This window comes from Antechinus flavipes, chromosome 2 (genome assembly GCF_016432865.1).
Source record: "Antechinus flavipes isolate AdamAnt ecotype Samford, QLD, Australia chromosome 2, AdamAnt_v2, whole genome shotgun sequence".
Classification (NCBI taxonomy): domain Eukaryota; kingdom Metazoa; phylum Chordata; class Mammalia; order Dasyuromorphia; family Dasyuridae; genus Antechinus; species Antechinus flavipes.
This window is the reverse complement of record NC_067399.1, coordinates 132421225-132447848: the sequence shown is the minus strand read 5'-3', so window position 1 is coordinate 132447848 and position 26624 is coordinate 132421225. Positions and strand designations below refer to the sequence as shown.

The window sequence follows — 26624 nt, the reverse complement described above, 5'->3', positions numbered from 1 at the left end:
TGTCTAGGAACTTTTCTTTCTTTTCAAAGAAATTCTAGGAGTGTGGCAGATATTCAGACCAATCCAGCACAGCATCCAGAACCAGAGCTGGCATTCATACAAAGCCTTAGGTATTTATATATATTACCTTCTGTGATCCTCGTGACAACTCTAGGAGACAGTTGCTCTATCATCCCCATTTTTATAGATGAGGAAATTAAGACAAGATGAGTGACTTACCCAGAATCATGCCATAGGGTCCACAGTCTCCACTGAGTCCCCCATATCAGAAAACAAATCTAAGTGTGTCTAAGACCCTGAGCCACTCATGTGGCCAGATGTGTCAGGATCTGAAATTAGATTTAAATTCAGGACTTCCTGACTCTTGGCCACATCCACCGTACCAGCTGGCAAAAAGCCAGGTTCTTCAATGTTCAAAAAGCACAAAGTCAAGAATTCCATTCCAATTCATACCTCCAAAAGAATCTCTGCTTTGATATACCCAGGCAAATAGTTATGCAGCCCTTACCTGAAAACCTCCAGTAAAGGGGCAAACACCCCACTCCATTCTACTTTGGGAGAGGTTTGTTAGGAAGCTTTTCTTTATAAACTAATCTAAATCTGCAAATCTCTAGCTCTTGTCTGCAAAACCTGTTAACCTGGGAATTACAAATCCATAAATATGTCCAAAAGAAGTATTATAGAATGGTCTTCTCTAAGAATTCTGCTGAAACTAACCTCATTTCCAAGACTTCTTGTCGGGTCTCTTCATATTTTTTCTTCCATTCATTTGCTTCAATTTCTTTAGTGATTATCTAGAACATTAAAAAACAAAACAAACGAACAAACAACAACAACAAAATAAGACTCTTCTGAGACAACATACTGATAATTTGGGCTTTTCAGATTAAAAAGAATGTAAAGGGATATAGAGAAATCAAACCCTTTTTGAATTTTTTATCTGTATTAAGAAAAACTCTTCATATTGATAGTGCTTTCTGAAATCTAATATTAAATATTAATTTTATGGTTATTAATAGGACCTGTTTGAGTCTATAGAAGCACCGACAATCGACTTCATTAATTACTCTTCTATCTGCCAGAACAATATATGGCCACCAGTCAGAATCACCCTCATGAGAAAGTACTCAAAAGATGTCCTGGAATAGAGGCTACATATTCATGGAAAATAGCTCTAGTCTTTAAGTTGGGACAGGGGCAAATAGAAATAATATCACTAAATCAGTTTGAGTCATCAAGGGATACTCTTCTCCTTGGGGAAATGGAATATGCAGCTAGCCAGAGTCATCATCAAGCAAACTACATCAGTCTCTGTCTCTGAAATGGTCACTGAGCTACTCCTGCCACCAGATATGAGCTCCATCTATTTTATAATTCAGTCAGACCTGTCTTTTGTGCAGCTGGAGGCACATTTGCACTCACTATCTGTCCTCCTAGGTGCCAAAAGGCTGGGGCTTTGAGGGATGTGGCTGTCTCGACTTGACTCGGTGCATGGAATGGTCCTATCCTCAGGGCTGTGTCTGCCATTGCCAAAAACTGTCAAGGATCATGAATTCATTCATCCTTTTTCAAGAGTACGGAGTAGAAAGAAACAGATAGGAAAGAATTAGGTGAAGCCCTTAGGCAGCAAACCCAAGAAGAACAAGGTGGGGTTTTAGGGAAATAGAGGGTAGGAAAGCCAAAAGGTTTCATAATATCTTGGAGGGTAAAGGTTTTTGATAGTCAGATATAATCTGGTACCTAAAAGCAACTTTCCTTGGATCAGATAGTAATTGGTCATCCATTTATGTTATACATGGACTATTTGTGCCCAACCTGTGGTAGAGACTTCCAAGTTTATAGTGGTCTCACAAGCCACAGTTGGACACACTGTAATTTGACCCCAAGATAGTGATGTCATTATGGTCCTCTTCAAGAACAAAGGACAACAAGCATCCCTGATAATCTTCAGCATGGCCTGTGGCTAAGTTTCTTGTTTTTGCTGAGTTGTTTCACTAATGGATGACTTCATGAGCTTATTTTTCTTGGAAAGCAGCTAAATTTAGGCAGTTTCTAGTTTCCTCAACTAATCATTTATCAACAAGACCAAGTGATGGAAGATAAGAACAGAGGAAGAATCAGAAGTTAACAGAAAAGGGAATGTTCCTGTTGGATGAATAAAAAACAGACTAGAGCACAGTGTGGTCTATTTGTGCTAATAGTTTGAAGTAATGGCTTTAGAACTAAAGTCTTAGGTTACAATACGTATGTTCCACTTGCCCTCAGACTGGAAGTGGTAGGTGTTGGACAAATGAAATTTAATTTGTAAGTGAAAGGAAGAGAATGGTCTGTCCATAAATGCAGTGGTAATTCTCAGTCTGGGTTGATGTGTTAGTCCATGAAGCCAGAATGTCTCTTATAGGAATAATCAAAAATTATTTGATCTCCAGTATGATATTCTGGCCCAACAAAGATGGAAGGCGTGTAGGGGCAGCTAGATGGCACAGTGGATAGAGCACCAGCCCAGGAGTCAGGTAGATCTGAGTTGAAAATCAGCCTCAGACACTTAACACTTCTTGGCTGTGTGACCCTGGGCAAATCACTTAATCCCAACTGCCTCATCCAAAAACAAAAACCAGGGAGGAAAAAGAATCTAGGAGGTATGTGATAAAATACATTGAGAGGGATGATCAGGGACTCAGGTTAGAAGGTAACATATAGTATATAATAGAAATCCTACTACTTTTTCAATCAGCTCTCCTTTGGCTTGTATTGAAGATAGGCACAAACCAAATTATGGCAGACTTCCCAGCCACCAAAAGTAGTGGGTGAGCAATTGTAGAATATTCAACATTCCAACATGCCTGATTATCTACCTGTTGGAGCACCTTTAGGAGAGCTGAATACTCTTTACCTAAAAGGCTAAGTGATGCATGAACAGAAGTTCATCTGAAATGAAGTTTTTCTCTGCAAGGGGAAGTATTGTTGGTATGTAGTAAAATGAACTTGGGTATGTAAGTTTTGTTCCTTCTTAATGGATAATCTTGATGAGTTCAAGGGGAGGCTGGGACCTTTCATTTCTTGGCTAAATAAAAGTTTGTGGGGATTGTTCTTTTTTAGGGTGCCTGTATTTTGGCTCAAAAAATGGAGTACAGTTCACTTCTTTGGGGAAACATTCAATTTTAAAGGGGCTTAAAAATCCTAGTTGTTCATGTGATTAGTAGTCCCTTTCAGGTATAACCACATCACTTGCCTATAATATTAGGAGGGTTTTTTTTTTTTCCCCAAATAACTGATACTGTGGCATTCTGTTCTCTTAATTCCAGAGAGATGGCGGTTTAGCTTCCAATAGGAAGCTAGTGGTTCATTACTGCTACCTCAGAAATAAATTTTCATCAAAAAAATGTATTAAGGGGTACAGCAAGACAGATGTGCTGAGGAAGTTAATCCTATTCTCTTTCCGTAAATTGGGCAATTAGAGATTCATTATTTAAGGGCTGTAGGACTCTGGACTTGGAAAGCGTCATGTCAGACAACATGTCTAGTTTACAAAGTCCATTATGAATGCCTTTCAACCCATTAACTTCTCATAGAAATAGTATTCATGAAGAAGTGTCCAGTGCTGTTGGAATCTTTACAAACTGTTAAGTTAGAGTTGATAGAGACAATAATTATCTAATTTAGCATGGTTCAGTATCCTTGATCTGATCTTACAAGGAGATGTTTTGGGCCAGAACCTGAAACAAGGTACTAAGTAGAACTAATTGATACAATGCTTGTGTTCACACCTTAATTCATTGGAGTTCATACGTTTGGGAGATTTCAGGGTTTAGTATGAGATATCCGAATTCACACCTCCCTTGAAGCTCTTAGGACCAGAGAGCATGCTGGGAGAAATCCCACATATAAGAAACAGAAGCTCTTGGAACGAGTTCAGCTGAATTAGATTGAGAGGTGAGCATTAAGTGAGTTCAGCCAGAAGCCCTCTCACAAAAGAAAGTTACTTCGGGTTAGAGAGAGTTACTTTGGAACATTGACTGGGGTTGGAGAGGAGCACTCTAGGAGGAAGCCACAAGTCCTCTCTCTGAGGCAAAAGAGATTCATTCCATTTTTCACTTGGCTGGCTGGAGGTTGATGAAAGCAGAGGCAGAAGCAAAGGACAAAGCTGCAAGAGCTCTTAGAACCAAGCAGAGAGATAGGCCTCAACTAACTGGGCTCTTTTGGAAGAAGAAAATAAATGTTTGCATTTTTATCAGCTGGCTGCATTTGAGGGATTATTACTCTTACTGAAACTAAGGGGCTGCCTCCAGAAAACCTCCCCAAGAAACCTGCTTTCTCTCACAGAGAACCTTTATTATTTTAAAGAAGAAAAACACCACACAGTGCCATTTGGACATGGTGCTTTGGACCTGATAAGTACATTAGCCTGGTAGGACATCACTCCATGAATCTCACAAGTCTTGGAAAGTGGAAGGGACATTATAGAGTCCCAAGGTTATGTTCATATATTCAGACTGACTAAATTTAATTTAAAAGACCAACTTTCTTCCAAACAATTAACTATTGCTTTTTATCACCTATATTTCTTAATAAATGCTTTCCTTCTTCTTCCAAAGAATCAACCTTTGTAACAATGAAGAAAGAGAAGAAAAACAGTTCACCAAAACTAATCAATGCAAGATGTTGAGATCATATGCAATATCATACACTATCCATAGCCCCATTTCTGCAAAGGTAAAAAAAAAATGAAGAAGACTCATTCATTTATCTACAATCACCTTGTATACTCCTTGGAACTGCAGTCTTGGTTATCCCAACTGGGCTACAAAGTAGACAATGACATAGACAGTGGTCCCTGGTTATGATGCTGTTGAACATTGTTATTTGACTATAAAATCCTCCATTATTCCTTGAAAGAGCAGTGAACTAACTCAAAACTGTTAGATAAGATGGCTACCTACAAGTAAAATGTGAATTTTTTTGAGGGCAGAAATTAATTTTTCAGTTTTGTTTTCATATAAGAAATTAGCTCAAAAAAGCTTGTTGAATATAGGATATATAGGAATATAGCTTGTTCATCCAGGAGTTAGCTCAGAAAAGCTTACTGAACTAATTCAGATGGTCAGGAAGGGAGTACAAGGTGGTAGTTGTGGTAAAATAATTTTTCAGGCTCTGATTCGTGCTCTAGAACAAGCATGAGTATTGATAAAGCTTTAATCATAGACAAAGTAGAAAAAATCAGGATGAAGTAACCTGATTGAAGTAAGATAAGTATGATGAAAATGCAGTTTGAGTGGTGAACTTTACATTTTATGGGCCAGTTAGGCTGACCTTTTGTGGAGTCAGAGGTACACAGTGATGTGCCTTGCTACAAATATGCTTGACCTGCTAAATGAATGGATGGCGTCAGTAAAACAAACCAAAAAATCCCCAGGACACAAGCACACTGGAGAGAGTAAGAGTAGGTGGTATGAATTACAGCACAGTGCACAAAGCTTGTAATGCCTAACCTTCTCCACTTCCTCCTCCTCCAAAAAAGGAAATTTAGGAGCCATGCAGAAACTCTGCTAAGCAGAAAATGTAACATACCATAATTAGCATTTTACATGAGTAATTTTGGTAATTATCCACCTGAGAAAGCAAAAACCTAATCCTTTATCATCTAAAGCCTGGAATTAAAGAAGTCTGTTGCTTCTATTTGTGTTTATATTTCTATATGTGCATATTACATATATGTTTCTATATATGCATAAAGCATGTATATATGAATATATATGCTGCTATATATAGATGTGCAATAAATAATAAACACTGGCTAATGTCCAAAATAACAAAGAAGAATTAGTAAATTGATTGATTGTATTTATAATGTCATTCCCATGATTACGATCAATGGTTCATCTATCTAGAAAGACCTTGGAGATCATCTTGTACAACATTTTCATATTATAAATGAGGGGGAGAGGGGCCACATAGGTAGAAGGAAGATTTGAACTCCAGTCCTCTGGTAATAGTCACTGTTATTTCTTCTGTATTTTAGTGATTAAAATAGATCATTGGTGGCCACAGATATATGAAAATGTGCTTACAATTTTCAACGTATGTGACAATAACCTAGACAGAATGCTGTGGTATTACAAAAATGGAGAGTTAAGGCAAAGAGGTTATATCATTTTCCCCAAAGACACAAGGAAATTTCAACGCCAGGAATTTAAACCCATGTGCACTGTTTTTGAATTCAGCATTCTACTGTATTACACAGCAGTTCTTTACAAGTCTAGAGCTTCCATGCACATGTTGATTCTGGTCAAAAGGGATGACATTCACCAGCTAGGGATTTTATGAAGAAAGAGGTCAAAACCCAACCCATTACCTCTTCTCTTATTAAAGTCAGGACGGCGGTCTTATCGGATTCACTGAGACAGATGCTATCCAGGGGACTTTCGTCCCCACATGCCACAGACACAGGGGCTTTCTCTGTTGAGCAAAGGTCAAACACACCCTGTGGAAAGAAAAACACTATGATTAAAAGCCCTCGAGCCATTGGCTTCTAGGCAACAAGCTGCCTAAAAAACTGCCCCATGTTGAAGTTTTTACCTAATTATGCCTCCCTTTATGAAATTATTAGTAAGGCAATGAGAACACACGGTACAGCCGGTTTTTGACGTAGTCTCTCCTTAGAAATAGATACATCAGATGCCAAGAGGATCAGTTCAGATGTTCCCAGAATGTGTGGGCTCAAAGTGCTTAACAAGATGTTCTTCCCTTGTCTCAATTTTTAGAAAAGTTGTGAAGTCATTTTTAAAGGCACCAAAGGACCAATTCCCAACCACAGCCATGACACCAATGATATATGTTTACCAAAGGTTTTTTTAATCCATATATGATGTTATCTGAGCCACACAACAGTACTGCATTATATAATCCCCATTAATTAGATGAGAAAATTCAAGCACAGATTAAGTAACCTGAGCAAGGTCATATAGATAATAACAATGAACTTTTTTTATACATACGCACATACATAATACATAAATGTATATAAAACTTTACAATTTAAAAATTTAAAATTGTTTTTACATGTAACTGGGGGGGGAAGCAAATATAAAATTCTTTTAAAAAGCATTTTTATGTATATTATCTTACTAAATCTCACAACCATGAGAAATAATACTAAGGAGATTCTTATCACATAGTATATCAAGGATAGTGTACGAAGCCTTATTGTCCCTAATTCTAAATCCAATAATCCAACTGTTACATCACACTGTAACTAAAACACTTAAAATTTTTTTGGACATTGGGGATCCTCTCAATCAGTCAATTATGAGTTCAACCTCACTGATGATCAACATGGAAGCTTTAATCCACTCCTATTTCCAAGCTGGGCTTCAGATTCACCTGCTCTCAGAGACTTATCAGATTGGTGCACTCAGTTCTCTTTAGCCTTTTTGCAGTTCAGAGCACTTGAATTCAATCTACCAATCTCAAGATTATAGTCATGCACTATTATTCTAGTCTGTAACATGCTTATCACTTATCATTGAATAATTAACTTTTTTCTGCTGAAGTAACTACATAATAAAAGTTTATTCCTTTAGAGATTAAATGAAAAAATTTGGATAGGAATCTAAAATACAATGCAATCCAATTATTTATACTAGCTCTACCAATTGCAATCTTTCTTATAATCAAGATCTAGCTCCAGAGTCGTCTCCTACATGAAGATTTCTCTGATCACTTTTCTCTTTGATTCCCATGTCATTTTGTTTGTATTTAGAACCATAAGATTTTATGAGGATTGGAAGGGACTGGAAACCATTTAGTCCACTCCTCAATCCAATTTTACAGACGAAAGGAAATGGACAACCACTCTACTATCTTTACTAAGAAAGCCCCACATGGACAATATGGTCCATGATATCATGAAGAGTCAGACATGACTGCATGATCAAACAACTTATGCTAAGGACTTTAATAAGTGCTAGAGTGTAAAAAAGGGCAAAAATCAACAACACACACACACATTCCTAAAAAGAAACCAAAGAAATCCAATACCTGTCCTGAAGAGGACATACATCGTAAAGAAGGAAACAAGAAGTTGATATCTAGGTACACAGAAGATAGAGAGTTGATGACAGCAGGACCAGGAAAGTCTCCTGCATAAGGTGATAGAATCAGAGCTGACTCCTGAAGGAAGCAGGAAAACTAAGAAACTGAGTGAAATGGAGGAAGCATTCTAGGAATTGACTACAGCCAAGGCAGGCAGTCAAAAAGTGTTTATTTCTCCTATAGATTATTATTTTTCATTATTATCTTCCATTATTTTAAAAGGAATTTCACTTTCTATGTCTTGCTACTGGGCTTTGTTGGCAACAGAAATGTTGATGGTTTATTTTATATTTTGCTAAAATAAACTGTTTCTAGTAGTTTTTAGTTGACTCTCTAGGATTTTCTCTAGGATCATCTGCAAAGAATGATAATTTTGTTTCCTAATTACCTATTCTAATTCCTTCAATCTTTCCTTTTCTTTCAATAAGCATCTACTATGTGCTAGGCACTGTACCACAGTACAAAGACATGGAAGTAAAAATGAGTATGAGGAACTGAAAGCAAAGAATTGTTATTGAATTATATGGACCATAAAGAGGCAAATAAGGTGCAAAGTAGAGGAGGGAGGGTTCAAGTTGTGAAGATCTTTAAATGTTAGACAAAATTGCTTATAATTATTCTGACAGTAACAAGAAACCACTGAAGCTCACTAAGAGGAGAGGTGGGGCTGGGGAGAATGTGGTCTGATATGCTTTAGCATAATCACCTTAGTGGAAAATGGACTTGAATAGGGAAAGACTTGTGGCAGGCAGACCCACCAGCAAGCTACTGCAGCTTTCCAGGCATGAGGTGATGAGAGGTCAAAGGAGGCTTGTAGCTGAGTATAGATAAAGGAGATGCTGTGAACACAGAAATGACAACAGTTGGCAACAGACTGGCTGTATGGGGTGAATTAGGAGTCAAAGATGATGCTGAGATTTTCAGGCTGGGTACCTGGGAAGATAAGCAAGGAAGTTTGGAAGGGAAAAGTCCATGTGTGTAGGGGGCTGCAGAGGAAGAGGAGTTCTGGTTTGGAAGTCCAAGCTTAAGCATCTAGTTTGCAATGTCCAGGAGATTTTTGGAGAGGTGTAACTTATAGCTTACCAGAGAAACCAGGGCTGGTTATGTGGAAGTGAGAAACATCTGCACAGAGATGGCAAGCTGGTGGTCATCAGGTGAAACAGTATAGAGGGAAGAGAGGGGACTCATAGCAGAGCCTGGGGGATACCCAAAATTGATGAACATATAACCTACAGTTAGGGATGTGTATGAAAAACCAGCAAAGGAGGCGGAGGAAGAGAGACTGGATAGGCAGGAGGAGAACCAGGAGAAAGAAGTGCCAAGAAAATCCAAGGATAGAGGATCCAGAAAGGGCTCATTGACACCAATTGATGCAGAGAAGTCAGAAGCTTGGGACTGAGCAAAAAATAGATGATTGCCAGCAACATTTGTGGTGCAGTGGATGGAGTGCCAGGTCTGAAGCCAGGAAGCCCTGAATTCAAACTGAATCTGGGACACCTACAAATCTGACTCTGGACAAGTCACTTAACTCTGTTTCCCTTAGTTTTTTCAACTGGGAAATGAAGAAACCAACAGAACCCACCTCACAGGAAGGATCAAATGAGATCATATTGCCAGTGAAAGGCATGTAGCAGGCCCTATAGAAATACTTTTCCCCTTTCCTTTCTCCCAGTTGCTTTAAGCAATTCTCATGGGACGGAAACATCAACATTTCAGTTGCCTGCCTATGGACGCTAGTTTATCAAGACCTTTTTCTAAACTGTGACAGCCGGGCCTGAAGTACACAGAGTCAAATCCCACAACCAGGATAATCATCAAGGCCAAATAAATCTCTTTTACAAGACAGCAGAACTGTGTGCAGCTGCTAAAGAAGCAGGGTGAGAATGCTAGCCTGGTCTGTTTTGTTAATGTCCCTGGAGAGAGGAGAATGATGGTCACTCAGTCTGTCCAAGTTCATTCTGCTGACAATGTTTATGCTACTGTCAGTTGCCCTTGTGACAAGGGCAGTAGAGATGACTTCAAGCCCCACCCCTCAGCTGTTTTTTTTTTCCCCTAAACTAGATCATCTGAACCAGCTCCAACCTCAAGAGAGTAAAGAAATTATTGAATACACTTTGCTTCCATAAGGCTAAATGTTAAGAGAGGGCAATGTTGCAATCAAGATGGAAATTGAAACACAGTGCATCCAGCTTAGGCCTATTCATTTTTTTCCACAATCTCCTCTCCATCCCTGAAGTGCTTGCTGGCACTGATCTAAATGTATTTAAAACTGCCATACAGGAGGTTGGGAGAGGAATGAATTTTGCTAGAGACAGAGGTTTTAAAAAAGAGGGGAATGAGTGGGGGAAGGAGCAAATTTTATCTGGGCAAAGCTTTATATGTTGGACTTAAGCCTAAATTTTGTTCTCTTCCACATTCTAGGAACATGGGAATGAACTTCCTTCATGAAATTCATCTCAGGTTTTTTTCCTAAGTTGGTCTATTCTCAATCACAAATTTAAATTATTCAACAAGCTCCTGTTAAGTGCCATGTGCCAACTACTAATGATAACAACAAAGACAAAATGTCCCTGTCCACAAGAAACTTGCATTTTATTATATGTTTTCTAACCCCTTTCTCTACATTTCTTTTTCCTTAAGGTCATAACAGGAGTAACCATACAGTGACTCTATCTAATCTTTTTTTTCCAATATAACAACATATAGGAACTGCCTGTCTTATAGTATACTAATTAATAATATGACTATCTCTAGAGGGAACATGACCACTGGGATATACTATATTTAGGACTAGCCTGGAAGTGGAGCAAGAAAGAAGCTGAATAATAGCTTCAAAGAAGAATTAAAGGAGACTTATGCTTATCACTCATGTCAGACTAATCCAGGAACACAAAGAAATTACAGGAATAATTAACTGTCGAGGTCAGTTAATTTGGCCAGGAAAGGCCAAAAAGAGGGGCTGTGTTCTCAGTTTGTGCTGACCAAACTGTACCATCAGGAGAATTTCTAGCATTGTGCACATATGCAGAGAGCACTAGTCTCAGAACAGATGGGTTATTAAGTAAAATGTTTTGGGGAAACAGGGTCACAAAAGGATCTTGGAGTCAGGAGATCTGGGTTTGAATCCTGTCCCTTCTTCTTATTAGCTGTTGTGGTCTTGGACAAATCTGACCCATCTATAAAAAGGGACAATAATGCTTGTACTCCTAATTGCAATGGAGGTAAAGTATCTTGTGAGGCAGGTAGAGCCCTGGGCCTAGAGTCCAAACCCAACCTTAGGCACTAACTAGCCATGTGACCCTGGACAAGTCACTTAACTCATCTCAGTTTCTTCATCTGTAAAATGGGGAACAACAGCACCTACTCATAGGGCTGTCACAAAGAAAGATACAATCATATATAAAGCACTCTGTCTTAAAGTACTATATAAATATTGGCTTTTACTATCAATGTAATGATTATTCTATTGTGGGGCACAAAACTAACATAAATACATAACATTTGCAAAATAAACAATTGTTGCCTTTTGAGATGGGGATTAAAGGGACTAGGAAAGGACTAGGTGGCCCTTCATCCAGTTAATCTCTAAAGGATTCCTTCTCTAAAAGAATCTTGGGGTTTTATAAAGCAGAGCTAAGGAAGGAAGGCAAAGCATTTCAGACATGAGAAGGCACAGAGGTGGACAGGAGCAGAAATAATACATTTGGAGAGACCTCCTTCTCCAGGTGGGAAACACGTAACCCTGTCAGAGCTAAGGACACAATGGTTTGGTGCCTTAAATCAGTCATACCAAGTGGGTACAAGGCAGTGTCTACTGACCAGTTCTGGATTTTGTGAGGGAGTAGAAGAGCAAAAGATATGACCTCAAACATTGCACTGGATGCTAAGTAGCACTGAGCCCACGAGCAAATTACTTCAGCTTTTAGGGTCTCAGTTTCATCCCTTTAATTCGGGAGGTAAATTAAATAAGTAAATATTAGACCCAGTTTATAAGCAAAACCTTATGGCATGTGTAACCAGGATGGCTGAAGAAAGAATGGCCAAATTAAAGGGAATCGCAGCATTTCATTGCAGAATAGTCATATGTCAGCATTTGTTAAGACACTTTTTTGTTGTTGTTGAGTGATTCTTATTTTCCCATTGACTTATTGATGAAACTGAGACCCTAAAAGCTAAAATAATTTTCTAACAGTCCTCCCCAGGGTTACATTTTAGGAAAGACAGAAGGCATTAGATCATACTACATGAAGATTGGCCCTAGGAAACAAGAATGAGATAGGCTGAAAATGGTGAGGTGACAGCTGTTTTTAAAGTATTTAAAGTAGAGACATGGAAAAAAGGCTCAGACTCATTCTGTCCCTTGTTATTGGATATTTTTAGTTAAAGATGGTTAACCAATGTCAAGTACATTTTGTAGGAGATTCTTTCTCAGGTATAGGTTGATTTAAGTGGACTGAGATCCTTTCCAACTCTAACATTCTATGATTCAATGATCCTTGTGAGGACAGCACTGGGCAATCCCTACAACTCTACACAAATGTGCACTATTACTATTATAATAAAAGCTGCCAGAAGACACCATTCCATTCAAATCTGATGGACATGACTCTTTTCAACAGTAAAGTGATTCAGGCCAATTCCAATGAAATTGTGGTAGAGAGAGCCATCTGCATCCAGAGAGAGGATGTGGAGACTCAATGTGGATTCACAACATAATTTCATTTTTATTGTTGTTGTTTGCTTGATTTTTTTTCTTTCTCATTTTTTCCTTTTGATCTGATTTTTCTTTTTTTTTAAATCTAGAATATTGTTAATTTTCTCTATTTTTCTTTCTTTCTTTTAAATAATTTTTTATTGATAGAACGCATGCCAGGGTAATTTTTTACAGCATTATCCCTTGCATTCATTTCTGTTCCGATTTTTCCCTTCCCTTCCTCCACCCCTTCCCCCAGATGGCAAGAGTCCTTTACATGTTGAATGGGTTGCAGTATATCCTAGATACAATATATGTGTGCAGAACTGAACAGTTTTCTTGTTGCACAGGGAGAATTGAATTCAGAAGGTATAAATAACCCGGGAGGAAAAACATAATTGCAAGCAGTTTATATTCATTTCCAGTATTCTTTCTCTGGGTGTAGCTGCTTCTGTCCATCTTTTGATCTGATTTTTTTTGTGCAGCATGATAAATGTGGAAATATGTATTAAAAAATGGCTCATTTAAAATATACCAGATTACTTGCTTAGTCTAAGGGAAAGGGAAAGAGAAAAATTTGGAATACAAGGTTTTACAAAAGTGAATGTTGAAAACTATCATTGCATATATTTTGAAAATAAAAGGCTATTATTTAAAAAGGAAAAAAAAAAGATTCTCTAGCAGTGTCTGTGAAAAGTATTTACATACCTATCCTTGAAATATCAGAGTAAATAAATCCTTGTGTTTAACAAAAAAAAAAAAAAAGGGGGGGGGGAGAAGAGGAGAAAGAAGGCACTATCCCTCTGGCTCACTTCCCTTGACTTCCAGTTGCATATCATGGGTGAGAGGTGGGGGGTTCATCCTGTATGAATATTTTGATTTTGTTCAAGCTGTCACAGAGACAGTGGTTTCTTGGCAGGATTCTGTGATTTGGTGAATTCTTTCTTTGGATTTGTCTAGCATGTGTCCTATATGACAAAGATAGCTAATTCTTTCATTGTATTTCTGTCTATTGTTAAGTAAAAGTGGTCTTTCTTTCACATCATTCTGATTCAGTCAAAAGTCCTAACGCCACAATGCATCACAGACTACTAACCTATTAATGGCTCTGCTAATAAAAGGAATAGCTATTATTGAAATGATTATTCAAGCATAGCAATTAGAAAATGAAAGTAAAACTATAGTTCTCTGTATTCAGTCAGGGTCACTGACATTCAGTGGCAGATTGATATAATGGCAGTGGGCTGGTATAAATGCGTAAAAACAATAACTATTTACAAAGTTACAATAAGCTTTCCTTACAATAACTCATTGAGACAGCTAATGAAAGTATTTTGATTATCATATTATAGATGAGTAAATTGAGGCTTATGGAAAACACAGCAAATAAATTCAGAGCTGAGATTTGAATCCAAGTGTTCTGACATTAAGTCCAGTATCTTCTCTATGTAAATAAGCCAGCTTTTTTAAGATCTCAAATCATAAAAGCCCACATACTATATCAGCTTTGTTCTGAACCAATTAACCAATCAACAAGCATTTATTAAGTGACTAGTATGTGTTAGGTACTGAAGATACAAATAAAAAGAATGAAAAGATTCCTATTCTGGTACATGATTAAAAAAAACTTCAACCTCCCTTACCAAGGGAAGATAGAGTAGGTCCCCCATAACTCTGGACTTGCAGTTATCCAAGACTACTCTACAAAAATAAAAGTCTTATTATAATAATAAAACTATGATTCATATCTGCCTGGGGAGATTGAGACACTGAAATCCAGCCTCTTGCTGGATATTCTGCAGTTTGACTTTCTCTAATAATTATTCCCATTAATGAAACTAATTAGCACAAGCAGTTGTTGATAAGATTTGACTCATTTATGACAGACACATGTGGAATTTGAAATCATAGTTCAAAATACTGTATCTGCCAAATTACTTCAGAATCTCGGAAAATTGCTTAATTCCTGTGTTTCTCAGCTTCTCATCTATAAAATTAAGGGATTGGAATAGACAGACTCTGAAGTCCCTTTCAGGTCTCAATTTAGGGGCTGGCAATATCAGATCTCTATCTCCCAGGTAACTGTCAATAACAGGGTGGTTACTGGCAGTGTTTTTCTCCATTGAGATGTTTTTGAGGGCCTTCTTAGACAGGATATTGTTAAGATTCTTATAAGGTACTAAGACAGGGGAATTGATAGAGACAATAATTATCTAATTTAGCATGTTCAGTATGATTGATCTGATCCTATAAGGAGATGTTATGGGCCAGAACTTGAAACAAATTACTAAGTGGAATTGAGGAGACAATGTTTAAATCTAGTTTAGAATTGATTTAATCCTACAACAAATAATGGTTTCCTATTGATATAATGATTGATGTATACTCAGTGTATGGCATATAAGCAAGAAGCTCTAAGCCCACTAGAAGCTCATTTAGAGGGAGCTAGAGGCAGAAGCTGGCAGAGGCAAAGGACAAGTGGCAAGAGCTCTTGGAACCAAGACTATAGAAGGCCTCTAAGAAAGCTAATCAGGCCACAGGAAAGGAGACAAGACTTGAAGGAGACAGTAAAGAATTTGGATGTTAATACCTGGCTGCATTTGGGGAGATTACACTGAACTGAAATGAAAGCTGCCTCCAGAAGTCCCCCCTCCCCCAAGAAACCTGCTCCCAGAGAGCATTATATTTTAAAGAAAAACAATGCATTTTGGCGCCCAAACGTGGGACAGATACAACCCTAATTACAGTGGAAAAGCCTCCAATCCTGATTTCAGTGGAAAAGTCTCTTCGACCCAGAAATTAGGGTGAGTACAAAAATAAACAAGGAAACTTTGTTAAAGGGTTAAAATTGTATTTCATCTAAAATGGGACAGATGTTTAGAAAACAGCCTGCTTTTCCTCTTCAAGGAAAATGTGTAGAGAGCATTGTCAGGCTTATGAGAAGCCAAGATTTGATTATAATTTGGGAACAGATCACTGAACTTTTAGAAACTGTACAGTACACATCTCCTTGGTTCTCTAAGGAAAAAGAATTAAATCTAGACAAGCTGAAATTAGTAGAAGAGCAACTAGGTGAATACTACAATTCCAATTCAAACTCAATTTCCAAAAATGCACTTTATACATATAATTTAATACAAGTGGCTTTAAGGAATTATATAAGTACTAGAATAAGAAAAAAGAAGAAAGAGCAGGAGGGGGAGGTGCCAACTAAACTAGGTGAAAAGGATGAAGAATCAGGTAAGAATGGAGTTAAGTACAATTTTGAGTGTGAAGCTTCACAGAAGGAGAAATTAGATCATTCCCCATCCCTTGACCTACTTCCCTCAATTAACCCTTCATGGGTGGAGGGAGAGAGGCAGAAACACAATCAGCAGCACTTATGAAGCAGCCTATGACAAGATTACAAAAGGTATTGGTTAAGGCAAAAAATGAAGGACAGGATGTATCTGATTTAAAAATAAATGCATACCCTGTGATTGAAGAGCTTGACTCTTCAGGTTAAAAAAGAGAAGATACATTCCTTTTGATCTGGAAAAAATTAAGGATTTAAAAGAGAGTTGCACTCTTTATGGGGCTACATCATCTTGTGTTAAGATGTTACTAGATAATTTGGCTTATGAAATCTTAACCCCGAGTGATTGGAAATCCATAGCAAGGACATGTTTAGAACCTGGACAAAACTTGTTATAGCTTTCGGAGTATCATGAATTATGTAGGATTCAAGCTAGATGCAATAGGCAAACAGGAGTTAACGTACAAGTCAATTTTGACCAACTAGCAGGTGAAGGTCAGTATGAAGAGAATTCAGAACAGATTAATTATCCCATAACAGTGTATGAGCAAATTTATAAGGTTTCTATAAAAGCTTGGGATTCTCTCCCAGAGAAAGATGGAGGTAAAGCCTTTATAAAAATAGAGCAAGGTCCTAATAAACCCTTTGCTGATTTTGTGGGACATCTGCAAACAGGTGTCACAAGAATTATTAGAGAAAATGCAGCTACAAGAATTATGATAAGACAACTGGCTAAGGAAAATGCCAATGAGGTTTGCAAAAGAATTATATGGGGACTACACAAAGATGCTCCTTTAGAGGAAATCATAAGACTCTGTGCCACAATGGGCACAAATGCTTATTATACCCAAAACTATGATAAACATGGGAAGACAGGATCCTTTTTAGCAAGGGACTTCTAGAGAAAATCATTGATGTTTTCAGTGTGAAAAAATAGGGCATCTGAGAGTCCAGTGTAAATAAAAAGATAAAGTGAGAGGACAGGCCGATTGAATAAAACCCAAAACCCTATGTCCAAAATGCCACAAGGGCTTCCACTGGGCCTCAGAATGTAGATTGGCCCAGGGAAATGAGAGGTGGGGCCCAGCTCCAAGATATCATACAAAAGATAGGTGGAGCATGATGGCAGCTGAGTTTACACCCAGAGAGTCTTTAGAAGGTCAGGACTCTGATGTGATCTATCAGCCAAAAAGTAATCACATGGCAGAAAGGGATTACATGATCAGTCTGCCAAAAAGCAATCAGATAGCAGAAAGAGATTACAACTGGGGAGAATACAGGCTTTTTTAAACCAACAGGGCAGTGTCCAGTGCAAACAGCTCCAATGTAATTGCCAGATGATGAGGAGAGATCTAGAAAATGGTAAATGGAAGAGATTAGATAGGTTAACTGCCTGGGAGAGGGGGTTTGCTTGTATTCTTACAGATGGAGAAGGAAACAGATGGGTGGCAATGAGCACCTGGAGAAAGACAGAAAAAAAGAAAAACCTGAAAACAAAGGAGAAGATGTAAGAGACATCTGACACTGAAAGAGCATGGCTAATAATGAGACTGTTGCAGGACTTGAAAACCAGCAGGAATCATTGGATTCCCTAACACAAGATGAGACTATAGCAGGGCTTCGAAGCTTACAGGAATAATTGGATTCCTGGCACATGAACTAATGGACAATAGATTTCTTTTGGACTATTCTACGACTTATGGACATATATCATTCCTCATGTTGATTCATGTTATTTGTTACATCACTACTAGCCTGTGTTATGTTACTATGTGCGTATATAATTTATGTAATTATGTGTAATGCCTCCCATATTGATGGATTTATGTATACCTGTTTTAAGAGTGAGCCCCTTCAGAAACCCACTAATTTAATTTGATTTCCCATTTCCTCTGGTGTTTTCATCTCCCTTCCTGAAATGTCAGGGAGGGCATGACCACCTATGTTCTAAATCAAAAGAAAGTGGGAGATGTTAGGATTCTTACAAGGATCTAATTTAGCATGGTACTTAACAGTTCTTTAGCTTACTAATGTACTTAGTACTTATTACAGTTCCACAAGATTCACACCTTTAAGAGAGCATATATAAGGAGGAGCCCACTAAAGGACAAACCTATTCTGGGAGGAAGAGACAGATTCATTCCATTTTCTACTTCTGTGCTGGCTGGAGAGATTCGGAGAGAGGTAGAGGCAGAAGCTGGAAGAGACAAAGGACTAGCGGCAAGAGCTCTTGGAAGCAAGGAGAGAGATAGGCCTCTAAGAAAGCTAACCGGGCTATTTTGAAGGAAATAGTAAAGGATCTTGACTTAAACTCCTGGCTGCATTTGGGGTGATTACTGAAACTGAAAGGAAGGCTGCTCCAAGAAGCCTCCCAAGAAACCTGCTCTCAGTAAACATTATATTTTAGAGAAGAACATTCATTACAGGCTACCTCAAAACATGAGGGCTATTTCTAATTAAGAAGTCATAAATCATCTAGGCCTGAGAGAATTATGTATCTATATATTAGGAGCACTCTTGTGCTTCTGAGGAATATTTATCTTTCCATCCTCATCTGCCTATACAGAACAAACTCTGAAAGCTTCCCCCAGGTCTGCCTTTCTGCCTTCATTCAGGAAAAAAGTTGAGGACTCCCCTCCCTAACTCCTTGCTGTCTGAAAATCCAATATAAGTTTTCAAAATGAAAACAAAAGCATGACACAGTTCTGAACATACCGGTGCACTGGATCCATCCTTCTCCATCTTCTGGCAGGTATCCTTTTCTAAGCCTAAAACCACAGAAAATCAATGTTATAAGTATTTCAGGGAATCTATTCTTTCCATCTTTAAGGGGAATTGCCTTTAAAAATGGGGATTCTAAACATGAGGACTGTTAATTTTAATTGAATTTACTTAATTTAAGAACTCCTGCTTTATAAGTATCCCTGATGAAATTCAACAGTTTCATCGGGGTCAGAATATAGGATAATATAAAATAAAAAAGTCTGGATTATAATTGAGTTGTTGATATCTTCCCCCACTACTTTCACAAGCTGAAGGAGGGTAGGTATATGTGCCCACAAATGTGTAACACTGTATATATAAAGAGTCTTGCTTTACCTGAGTGAATCATTTTATAGATCTACATAAAGTAATTCTTATATAATACAAATTTGGGAAGAGAGAGTCAGCACACAGTTCAAGGACACATGTTAGCTAGAGACAAAGATGCACGAAGGAACACTCGGGAGGCCAGGGGCAGCCATATGGGAGCTGGATGCGCACAAATAGAAGAGGAAGGATAACATATGGGGGTCAAAGACAGATGATATGTAATACTGAAGCATGAACAGATGGAAGACAGTCACTGGATGGAGAAAAAGAGGGGAAGGACACTGAAAATGTAGAGATGGGTAGAATAGGGCAAAGATCTCCTCTGACAGAAGTTTCAAGCCCAGTCTCCAATCCATGCTGGTAGTCTCTCTGTAGTCTGTTCTTCTGCTTTCACTTGAAGGGTTTTTTGTTTTTCCAAGTTTGGCAGAGGGTAGGAGGCCTGGAGTGAAGAGCCAAGGGGGGCAGTCATGGTGAGAGAAAGCAGAGTACTACAAGCCAACACTGGAGATTTTTCTTGGAATGCTGATTTCTTTTAGAGTTGTTTATATAAAATTAAATTTGCACAGTGCAAATTTCCATAGTGACAACTGGTCTATTATCAATTTTTCTTCTGATGAATCAGTTTTTCTTTTCTTTTTGTTTAAAAAAAATCTGTTATATGGGATGGCTCTCTGGGAGGGTGAGGAAAAGAAAACTTAGGCTAAGTAAAAACAAAATATGCAAATAATATTTATTTCTAAAAATATAAAGGCAGAAAATTGAATTGTCATCTATCTACAATCTTGCTATTCAGAATGAAAAAAAATTGGTTGCATTGGTTAGCTGAGAACCTTCAGAAGCATCTACAATGGGGAAAGGCAAGGCTGCCATCTCGTGTTGGTCAGGGAAGGTGCATCTTGAGTGTTCACAGCATCAAAAACTGACACAAGCTCAAGAAGAGAGAGGGATGAGTAATTATTGGGTCACTAGCCTTGGTGAATTTTCTAATCTAGGCAGGTCCCCAGAAATAATGTGAATCTAGCTGATCTTGAAGGGAGTCTATATCTAATGAAGAAACAAACACACAGAAAATATGGTTAAATATTCTTATTATCCTTCTATTAATATCTAACAGGATGGTATATCCATGTCTTTTTGGTTTAGGCCTGGGTGGAAACCTATTGCACTGATGCAGATCAATATATAGCCTGGGGCTCTGAGAGATTGAGTCAAAGGAAGCACTGGAATCCTGGGCTTTTGTAGTCAGCTTGCTCTCTATGCACTATATGCCTATAACTGCCTCTCGCTTCTCTCTCTATAAGTCAATGAAGTGTGTATAGATATATGGATGTATATTATATAATTAATTATAACTGCTTCAGGCCTTATGTCTTGTAAAGGTAGTCCAAACCCTTCTACAAATCCCCCATGAAGAACTGACTCAACTACTGCAGGCTGGCCTTCTGAGGTTTTTTTCACCCACATTTCATAGCTATTTGTCTACTTATTTAGGACTAAGAAATGAAGAACTTCTAATGCTAACAACAGTTCAAAACTTTCGAAGTGACTCAATCTTAGTGAATCGTCTGAGATGTTGAGAGGTTAAGGGACTTACATATCCAGGGTATGTGTTTAAAGGCAGGGCTTGAACTTGGGTATTCCTGGTCTATTCAATGGGCCAAAGCTCTCTCTATTCACAGGAAAGAAGAATATTTTAATCTAATACTTATGTATTTGTGGACATAAAAGTTGCAAAGCAAAGTTATGTTGTTAAATAGGAAATGTGATTTATGCTTATTTCAGTATACAAATAAACAGTTCCAAACATCATCTGAGAAATGGAATACAGAATTTTCCTAGTAACTTTAAGTAGCAAACAAGTAATAGTGGCTTGAGCTTAATGTGTTTTCTGTAGTGCACAAACAAAAGAAGATTTTTAAGATTTTGTATTGAATTACTAAGGCAGTGGACAATTTGGTTCTCCAATGCCTGAAAGCAGAACTATTTATAGAAGCTTAGGATCATACCTACCTCCTCCTACACTCACACCAAGGTTCAGATGTTTAATGTCAATGCACAGAAGGTGGGTAACTGAACTAGCAGCTTTACTAAGGAAGTAAATGAGATCTCCCATCAGTAAGCTAAGCTTTTTAAAGAAACACTTATAGGCAAGGGCATGCAACTGAGAATAATATAGGGCAGAACAAAAGAGGTCATGGTTCCCTGGTCAGAAATCTGAATTATTACATCTAATTCTGGGTCCTGCACTTTAAGATATTGACAAATAAATTATTCTAGAGAAACAAAATCAAAAAGAGGCAATAGCTATGCCCCATGATAAAAAACTACAGAGTTACTCTAAAGAAGAGAAATTATAGGGAGAAAGTAGGACATGATCACTGTCTTCAAATATTTGAAGGGGTAATGAATGGAAGAAAGATTAGATTTGTTTTGCTTAACCCTAGAGAACAGAACCAAGACCAACACATAGATACAGAGAGGCAGCTCTAACAGTTAGAGCTAGAAATACTTGTGCCTTGGGTAGCATGAGAGAGTGTTATCACCTTTTTCTACCTCCTCTCATGCCTATAGAAAATGGACTGGGAGGGATGGGTAAATCTATGGTGGTTCCCTTTCCCTTGTGGTTGACTATTGAGTGGACATGTCCATTAGTGTCAAAACAGAGGGCCATCCACTTGGATCTATTCAACACCTACTTCCAACACTCACACTTTAGCTGAAGGTCCCATTCCTTTAACATCCTCCCATCATTTACATGGAGTGATGAGTGCCAGGGACTGTCCTATGCAAGTGTATGGGAAGTAATGGAAGGTGATGAAGAGATCTCCCTCTTCCTTGCCATTTAGGTTTCATCACTATTCCTACAATACAGGACAGACACTATATTTCATTTCTTTCCCCTTTGGCAAAAAAAAGAACCTATGACAAAATTGGGATAAAGGATGGAAGAGGGACAGAATAGGAGAGAAAAAAGCTCATTTGTGTCTGGGGCTAAGCCATATGGTGTCTATGTTGCAGAAGGACTGCAATTACTTTTTAGCACCCTACAAATTCGGTGACCTAGGACAAAGCTCCAGTTGCCTTATCCCAGTTATGACTTTGAAATTAAGGCTTCGAATAAGGGGGAAATGTTTGTTTAGCTCTAAAAGAGCCATCCCAAAGTAGAGTGGGCAGGCTTGGGTGGTTGTGAGTTTCTTGTCACCAGTGGTCTAGAAGCAGTAGCTAGAAGATCATCACTGCTTGGAACCTTATAAAGGGGATCCATGTCTTGTGTAGGGCCAGATGCACATGCTTTTTGATACCTCTTCCAATTTTGAGATTCCAAGACCTCTTCTTTACGATAAGAGTCCAGAAGAAAGAGCTGGCCCAAGTGTTCTGGTTCTGTTGTCTCTTCCCCTCACCCCCTCACTTCAGTGACTCAATTCTTCTAGCCTTTTCATGAGGCAGCTATTGCGCCAGGCTTTCAGAATGCTCTAAATTATTAAATGTATGAGATAAAAGATATGCTCCCATACCTGCTTCTGAGGATGAAAACGCATGATTTATGGCAGACACAGGAACATTGGAACATTCAAAGTACTCCAGGTCTTCTTCTGGCTCACCTTTCACCTCGGTCTCAGACGGTTTCTGGCTGGATGATGTAGAAGCCAATTTCTCTTCATCAGTGGCGTGGCCATCTCTATTTGAAATGTCTGGGATCTGGGAGATAATTGCTCCTTTATCCTATAGAAAGAACAGATGCTTAGTCAGTGATGGCTGATTGTAGAGAATTCAGAAGAATACATTCAGAAAAATACACACTTTGAGGGGTCCTCAACTAGTGAGAATCATGTTGACGAACCATTTTATACAGGACCAACCCAATTCATCTACATGAATTTTCCTTCACTAGAAACCTTCCTACAACCTTAAGCCATTGGGTGCCAAATTATTATCCCTTACACTCCCTATATGACCTGCCGACCTCTTCTTTTCCAATCTATACCTGTACTTGATTATGGCTTGTAGGTCACTTTTCTGGTACAAATTATCCTTATTGATAATAGTGCTTAGCATAGTGCCTGGCATCTATCTGATGGCAAATACTTTATGAATGCTTATTGAAAGAAAGGCAGCCTATTTACACCTAATCTGAGTCTTCTAGTTCATTACCCTTTGTAGATACTTCAAGTAATGAAGACATCAACTTCAATATTTTGAAAGAATGGGCATATTCTGTATTCTGCCTCAGACCCCAGACTCCTGACTATTACTCCATAACCACACAGGTTACAAAACAAACAGATTAAATTGGAAAGAATATTCTATTCTGAAAATGTCTTTTAACTAATTTGTTTCCTTGCTTTCTCCATGTGAAGAGTTGAGGAGAGCAGTAGCAAAAGGGAAAGATGGAAGTCTGAAAATCAATTTTTTCAATTACTCAGAAAAATATAAACATACACATACAAAAAAAAATAAACACACACATATACATATATGTGTTTATTTATATAGAATTTTCTATGTATGTATTATATATTTCTATGTATTTATATTTTTTTGAAGGCCCAGTTTCCATGACTTAAGTAATTGTGGGATTGGGAGGAATTGGCAATTTTTTTGCTATCTTCAATCACAAATAAAAATTTATGTTCTGTGAACCTCATAAAAAACAGAATTAGACCTACCTGAGAACACACATCCAAAGCAAGGGACTGAGTTTCATACTTCTTTCCTTTACAGCCACTCCTAGAAAGAAAAATAGGCCTATTTAGAATCACCTTCCTAGATTCCTAGGGTGTGAGATAGGGAAGAAAGTTTGTACAGCAGACACAGGCTAAAGCACATGAGACTGCACAAAGAAAGGTCAGAGATGGAAAATGCCTGATTGTTCACAAACTCTGTGTTCTCTCATAGAGAAAAGGCAAGAGGCAGAAATTACCAGTGGGTTCATTCTCAAAGGAAAAATTGCTCCCATAAACTACAACAAAGACTGAACTCTCAAATGGTGGCAGACTCTGTACTTCATTGGTACATTTCCTAGAAGTATAATCTTAGGTCTGGAGAAATTAATTTTTCTAGCTTCTAACATAAGATTTTGACAATGATCAGAAAATATGGCTCTTAAGCAAGTTCTATATAAACTACGGTTTAGCAAATTCCTTAGAAGTTAAATTGAATAAGAAAATTGAGCAGGTTTTCACTTTATAATCAAAGAAGGAGAATTATAGTCAACAGACAGCATAACAGTAAAAATATTGGAGTAGCCTAATATAATACTATTCACATTCTATTAGTAACAAGAGAGATGATGAACACTATGTCCTGTGTACAGACAGAACTGGGGAAACAAAACAATTTAATATGGCACTTGCTATTTTGAGAAAGCATAGGATTTTGCTGTTGGACAATCTCATTATGTTTCTGTGTTTTTATTTCAGAGGGGAAAAAAGATGCATTTGATTTTTTAAAAAACGTTTTATTTCACTTAAATGATATATCCAATATATACATAATTATTGGAATGTACTTGGTTGATGTACAAAATCTATATTTTCAAGGTTCTTTCAGGTACTGCCTGAAATTGTGAGAGATGTTAAGTTGACTCAGCAGAAATGCATACTTTTAAGATCCAGAACTTTGTTCTCTCACATAAAGGCTAGACGGACTTCCAATGTCAGGTAGCAGGTGAGAGGACCAAACAACGGTCGTTTTTTTCCATCTCAGGGCCAAACGAGAAGCTTTCTAGACCACTTTCTTTACCAATGTCAGGACATATTACAAGGGCCATGCCATGGAAGCAAGCTCACACAGCTAAGGCTAGAAGGCCAAGTTTCCATTCCTTTACATACAGACAATTGCAAGGCTCAGCTTTTTAATGAGGCAGAGTTTGAAATGCAAAGGACACAGTATCAAACTAAAGTCAGAGGGGAAAGCCAACATGCTGCAGAAGGACAATGGGAGGAGAGCCAACCCACCCCAGGACCAACAGAAACCATGGAAGAGTACTTACAACAGAAAACAGAGAAATTTCACTTGTTCAGTAGTCCTGATGCACCAAAAATGTAAATAAAAAGAAATAGAGACAGGAAAGAGACAGACAGATGGAGAAAAAAAATCGTGTAAAGACTGGGATATTCTCTCTCGTTTGGTAGATGTAATTCCCTCTACGATGTATAGTGCAGATAAAAGATGCCCAATTTCACGGATGTTAGTTATCACTGGAGAATGATTGCACAAACCTCAACTCTACAAAAACAGAATTGGATGCTGCACAGAAAAATGTTAAGAGAGTGTTAGAAAAATCAGGATGTCCACTCTAAAAATGAGTCTAACAAAGATATGAAAAATTGTTCTGAAAGCTGTGTAACAATGAAGTGACCACTCAAATGACCACACATATTTGAATGCATAAAGCACTGTTATAAGCCGCACTTATGGTTTGCAGGTTTGCAGTGCTATATGCTATCTCACTGGCTTCTTGTGACAACTGTGAGATAGGGCTATTATCACTTCCATTTACAAATGTAGCTGTCTTTAACCCTCAGGACCTCAATAGTGTCACACTGTAGTCGAAGTTTAGATTTGAACCTAAATAACAATACACAAAAATCTAAAATATAATTTCATCTAGCTTATTAAGTATCACATCACAAATGGTCGGAATCTGTATCAAGATGATAATTCACTGTAAACCAGAGAAATAACATAGAAACAAAGATCTTTGTAAACCAGCTCTTTCACAACAGTGTATGTGTGTGTGTGAGGTGAAACATTATGTAAAGGTATGTGAAGACAAATATGACTCGGCCTCAGTCCTTTTACAGATGAGCAAAACTGAGGGTTTGAGAGGCTAACTCCCATCGACTATCAGACAGATCAGAACCAGGACCACCACTTTAACCATTTTTCTAGCAGACTAAGCAAGTACAAAGGTCCCAGACTTGGTCACTGCTCAGGATATGGAGGAAGGTCTTCTCTACCAGAAACCTCCATGATTATCCACAGAACGTGACACTATCTTTTGCAGAACATGCCAGAAGACTACTAAATAGGATACATTTCTAAGAAATGATTACTAAGTGTTCTGGATGGAAGAACCATCAGTCAGGAGAGTCTATGAAGAGGTTTATTCATCAAAAATAGCCATGGGAAATCCAATCTAGTGAGTGCAAGAACACAATGGCAAGTACTTCTCACTAGCTGAAAGTATATCCTGACTTTTTGAAGAAATACACAGGAAAATGTATGAAGTTTTTTCTCCAGTTGGCACAGATCTTTTTGGACTGACCACTCTTAGCCAGATATGAAGATTCTTATCTTCCTATCTTTCCTCCTCTTCAACATAACAATAACTCTTAATAATGCTGACCAACCACTTCTCTGCATTTATCCTAGATATACACATACATGTATATTCATTTATACATATATTTTTTCCTTTCATTCCAGACCTATGATTTCATTAGTCTG

General features: G+C 38.0%; 1 protein-coding gene across 6 annotated transcripts in view; it reads right to left on the bottom strand.

Annotated features, from left to right (window-relative positions):
* The window catches only part of TACC1 (transforming acidic coiled-coil containing protein 1), an 83031-nt gene that overhangs the window by 12411 nt on the left and 43996 nt on the right, over positions 1 to 26624 (bottom strand). For 2 of the 6 annotated variants that reach the window (XM_051975551.1, XM_051975547.1), the window contains 5 exons: positions 23840 to 23900; positions 22688 to 22895; positions 18795 to 18847; positions 6353 to 6481; positions 718 to 794 (listed from right to left, as the gene is read on the bottom strand). In XM_051975551.1, coding sequence (XP_051831511.1) covers positions 718 to 794; positions 6353 to 6481; positions 18795 to 18847; positions 22688 to 22895; positions 23840 to 23900 — 528 coding nt within the window. Of the gene's footprint in view, positions 1 to 717; positions 795 to 6352; positions 6482 to 18794; positions 18848 to 22687; positions 22896 to 23839; positions 23901 to 25164; positions 25201 to 26624 lie in introns of all 6 variants that reach the window. The other 4 variants (XM_051975553.1, XM_051975548.1, XM_051975549.1 and 1 more) reach the window with 3 other exon arrangements.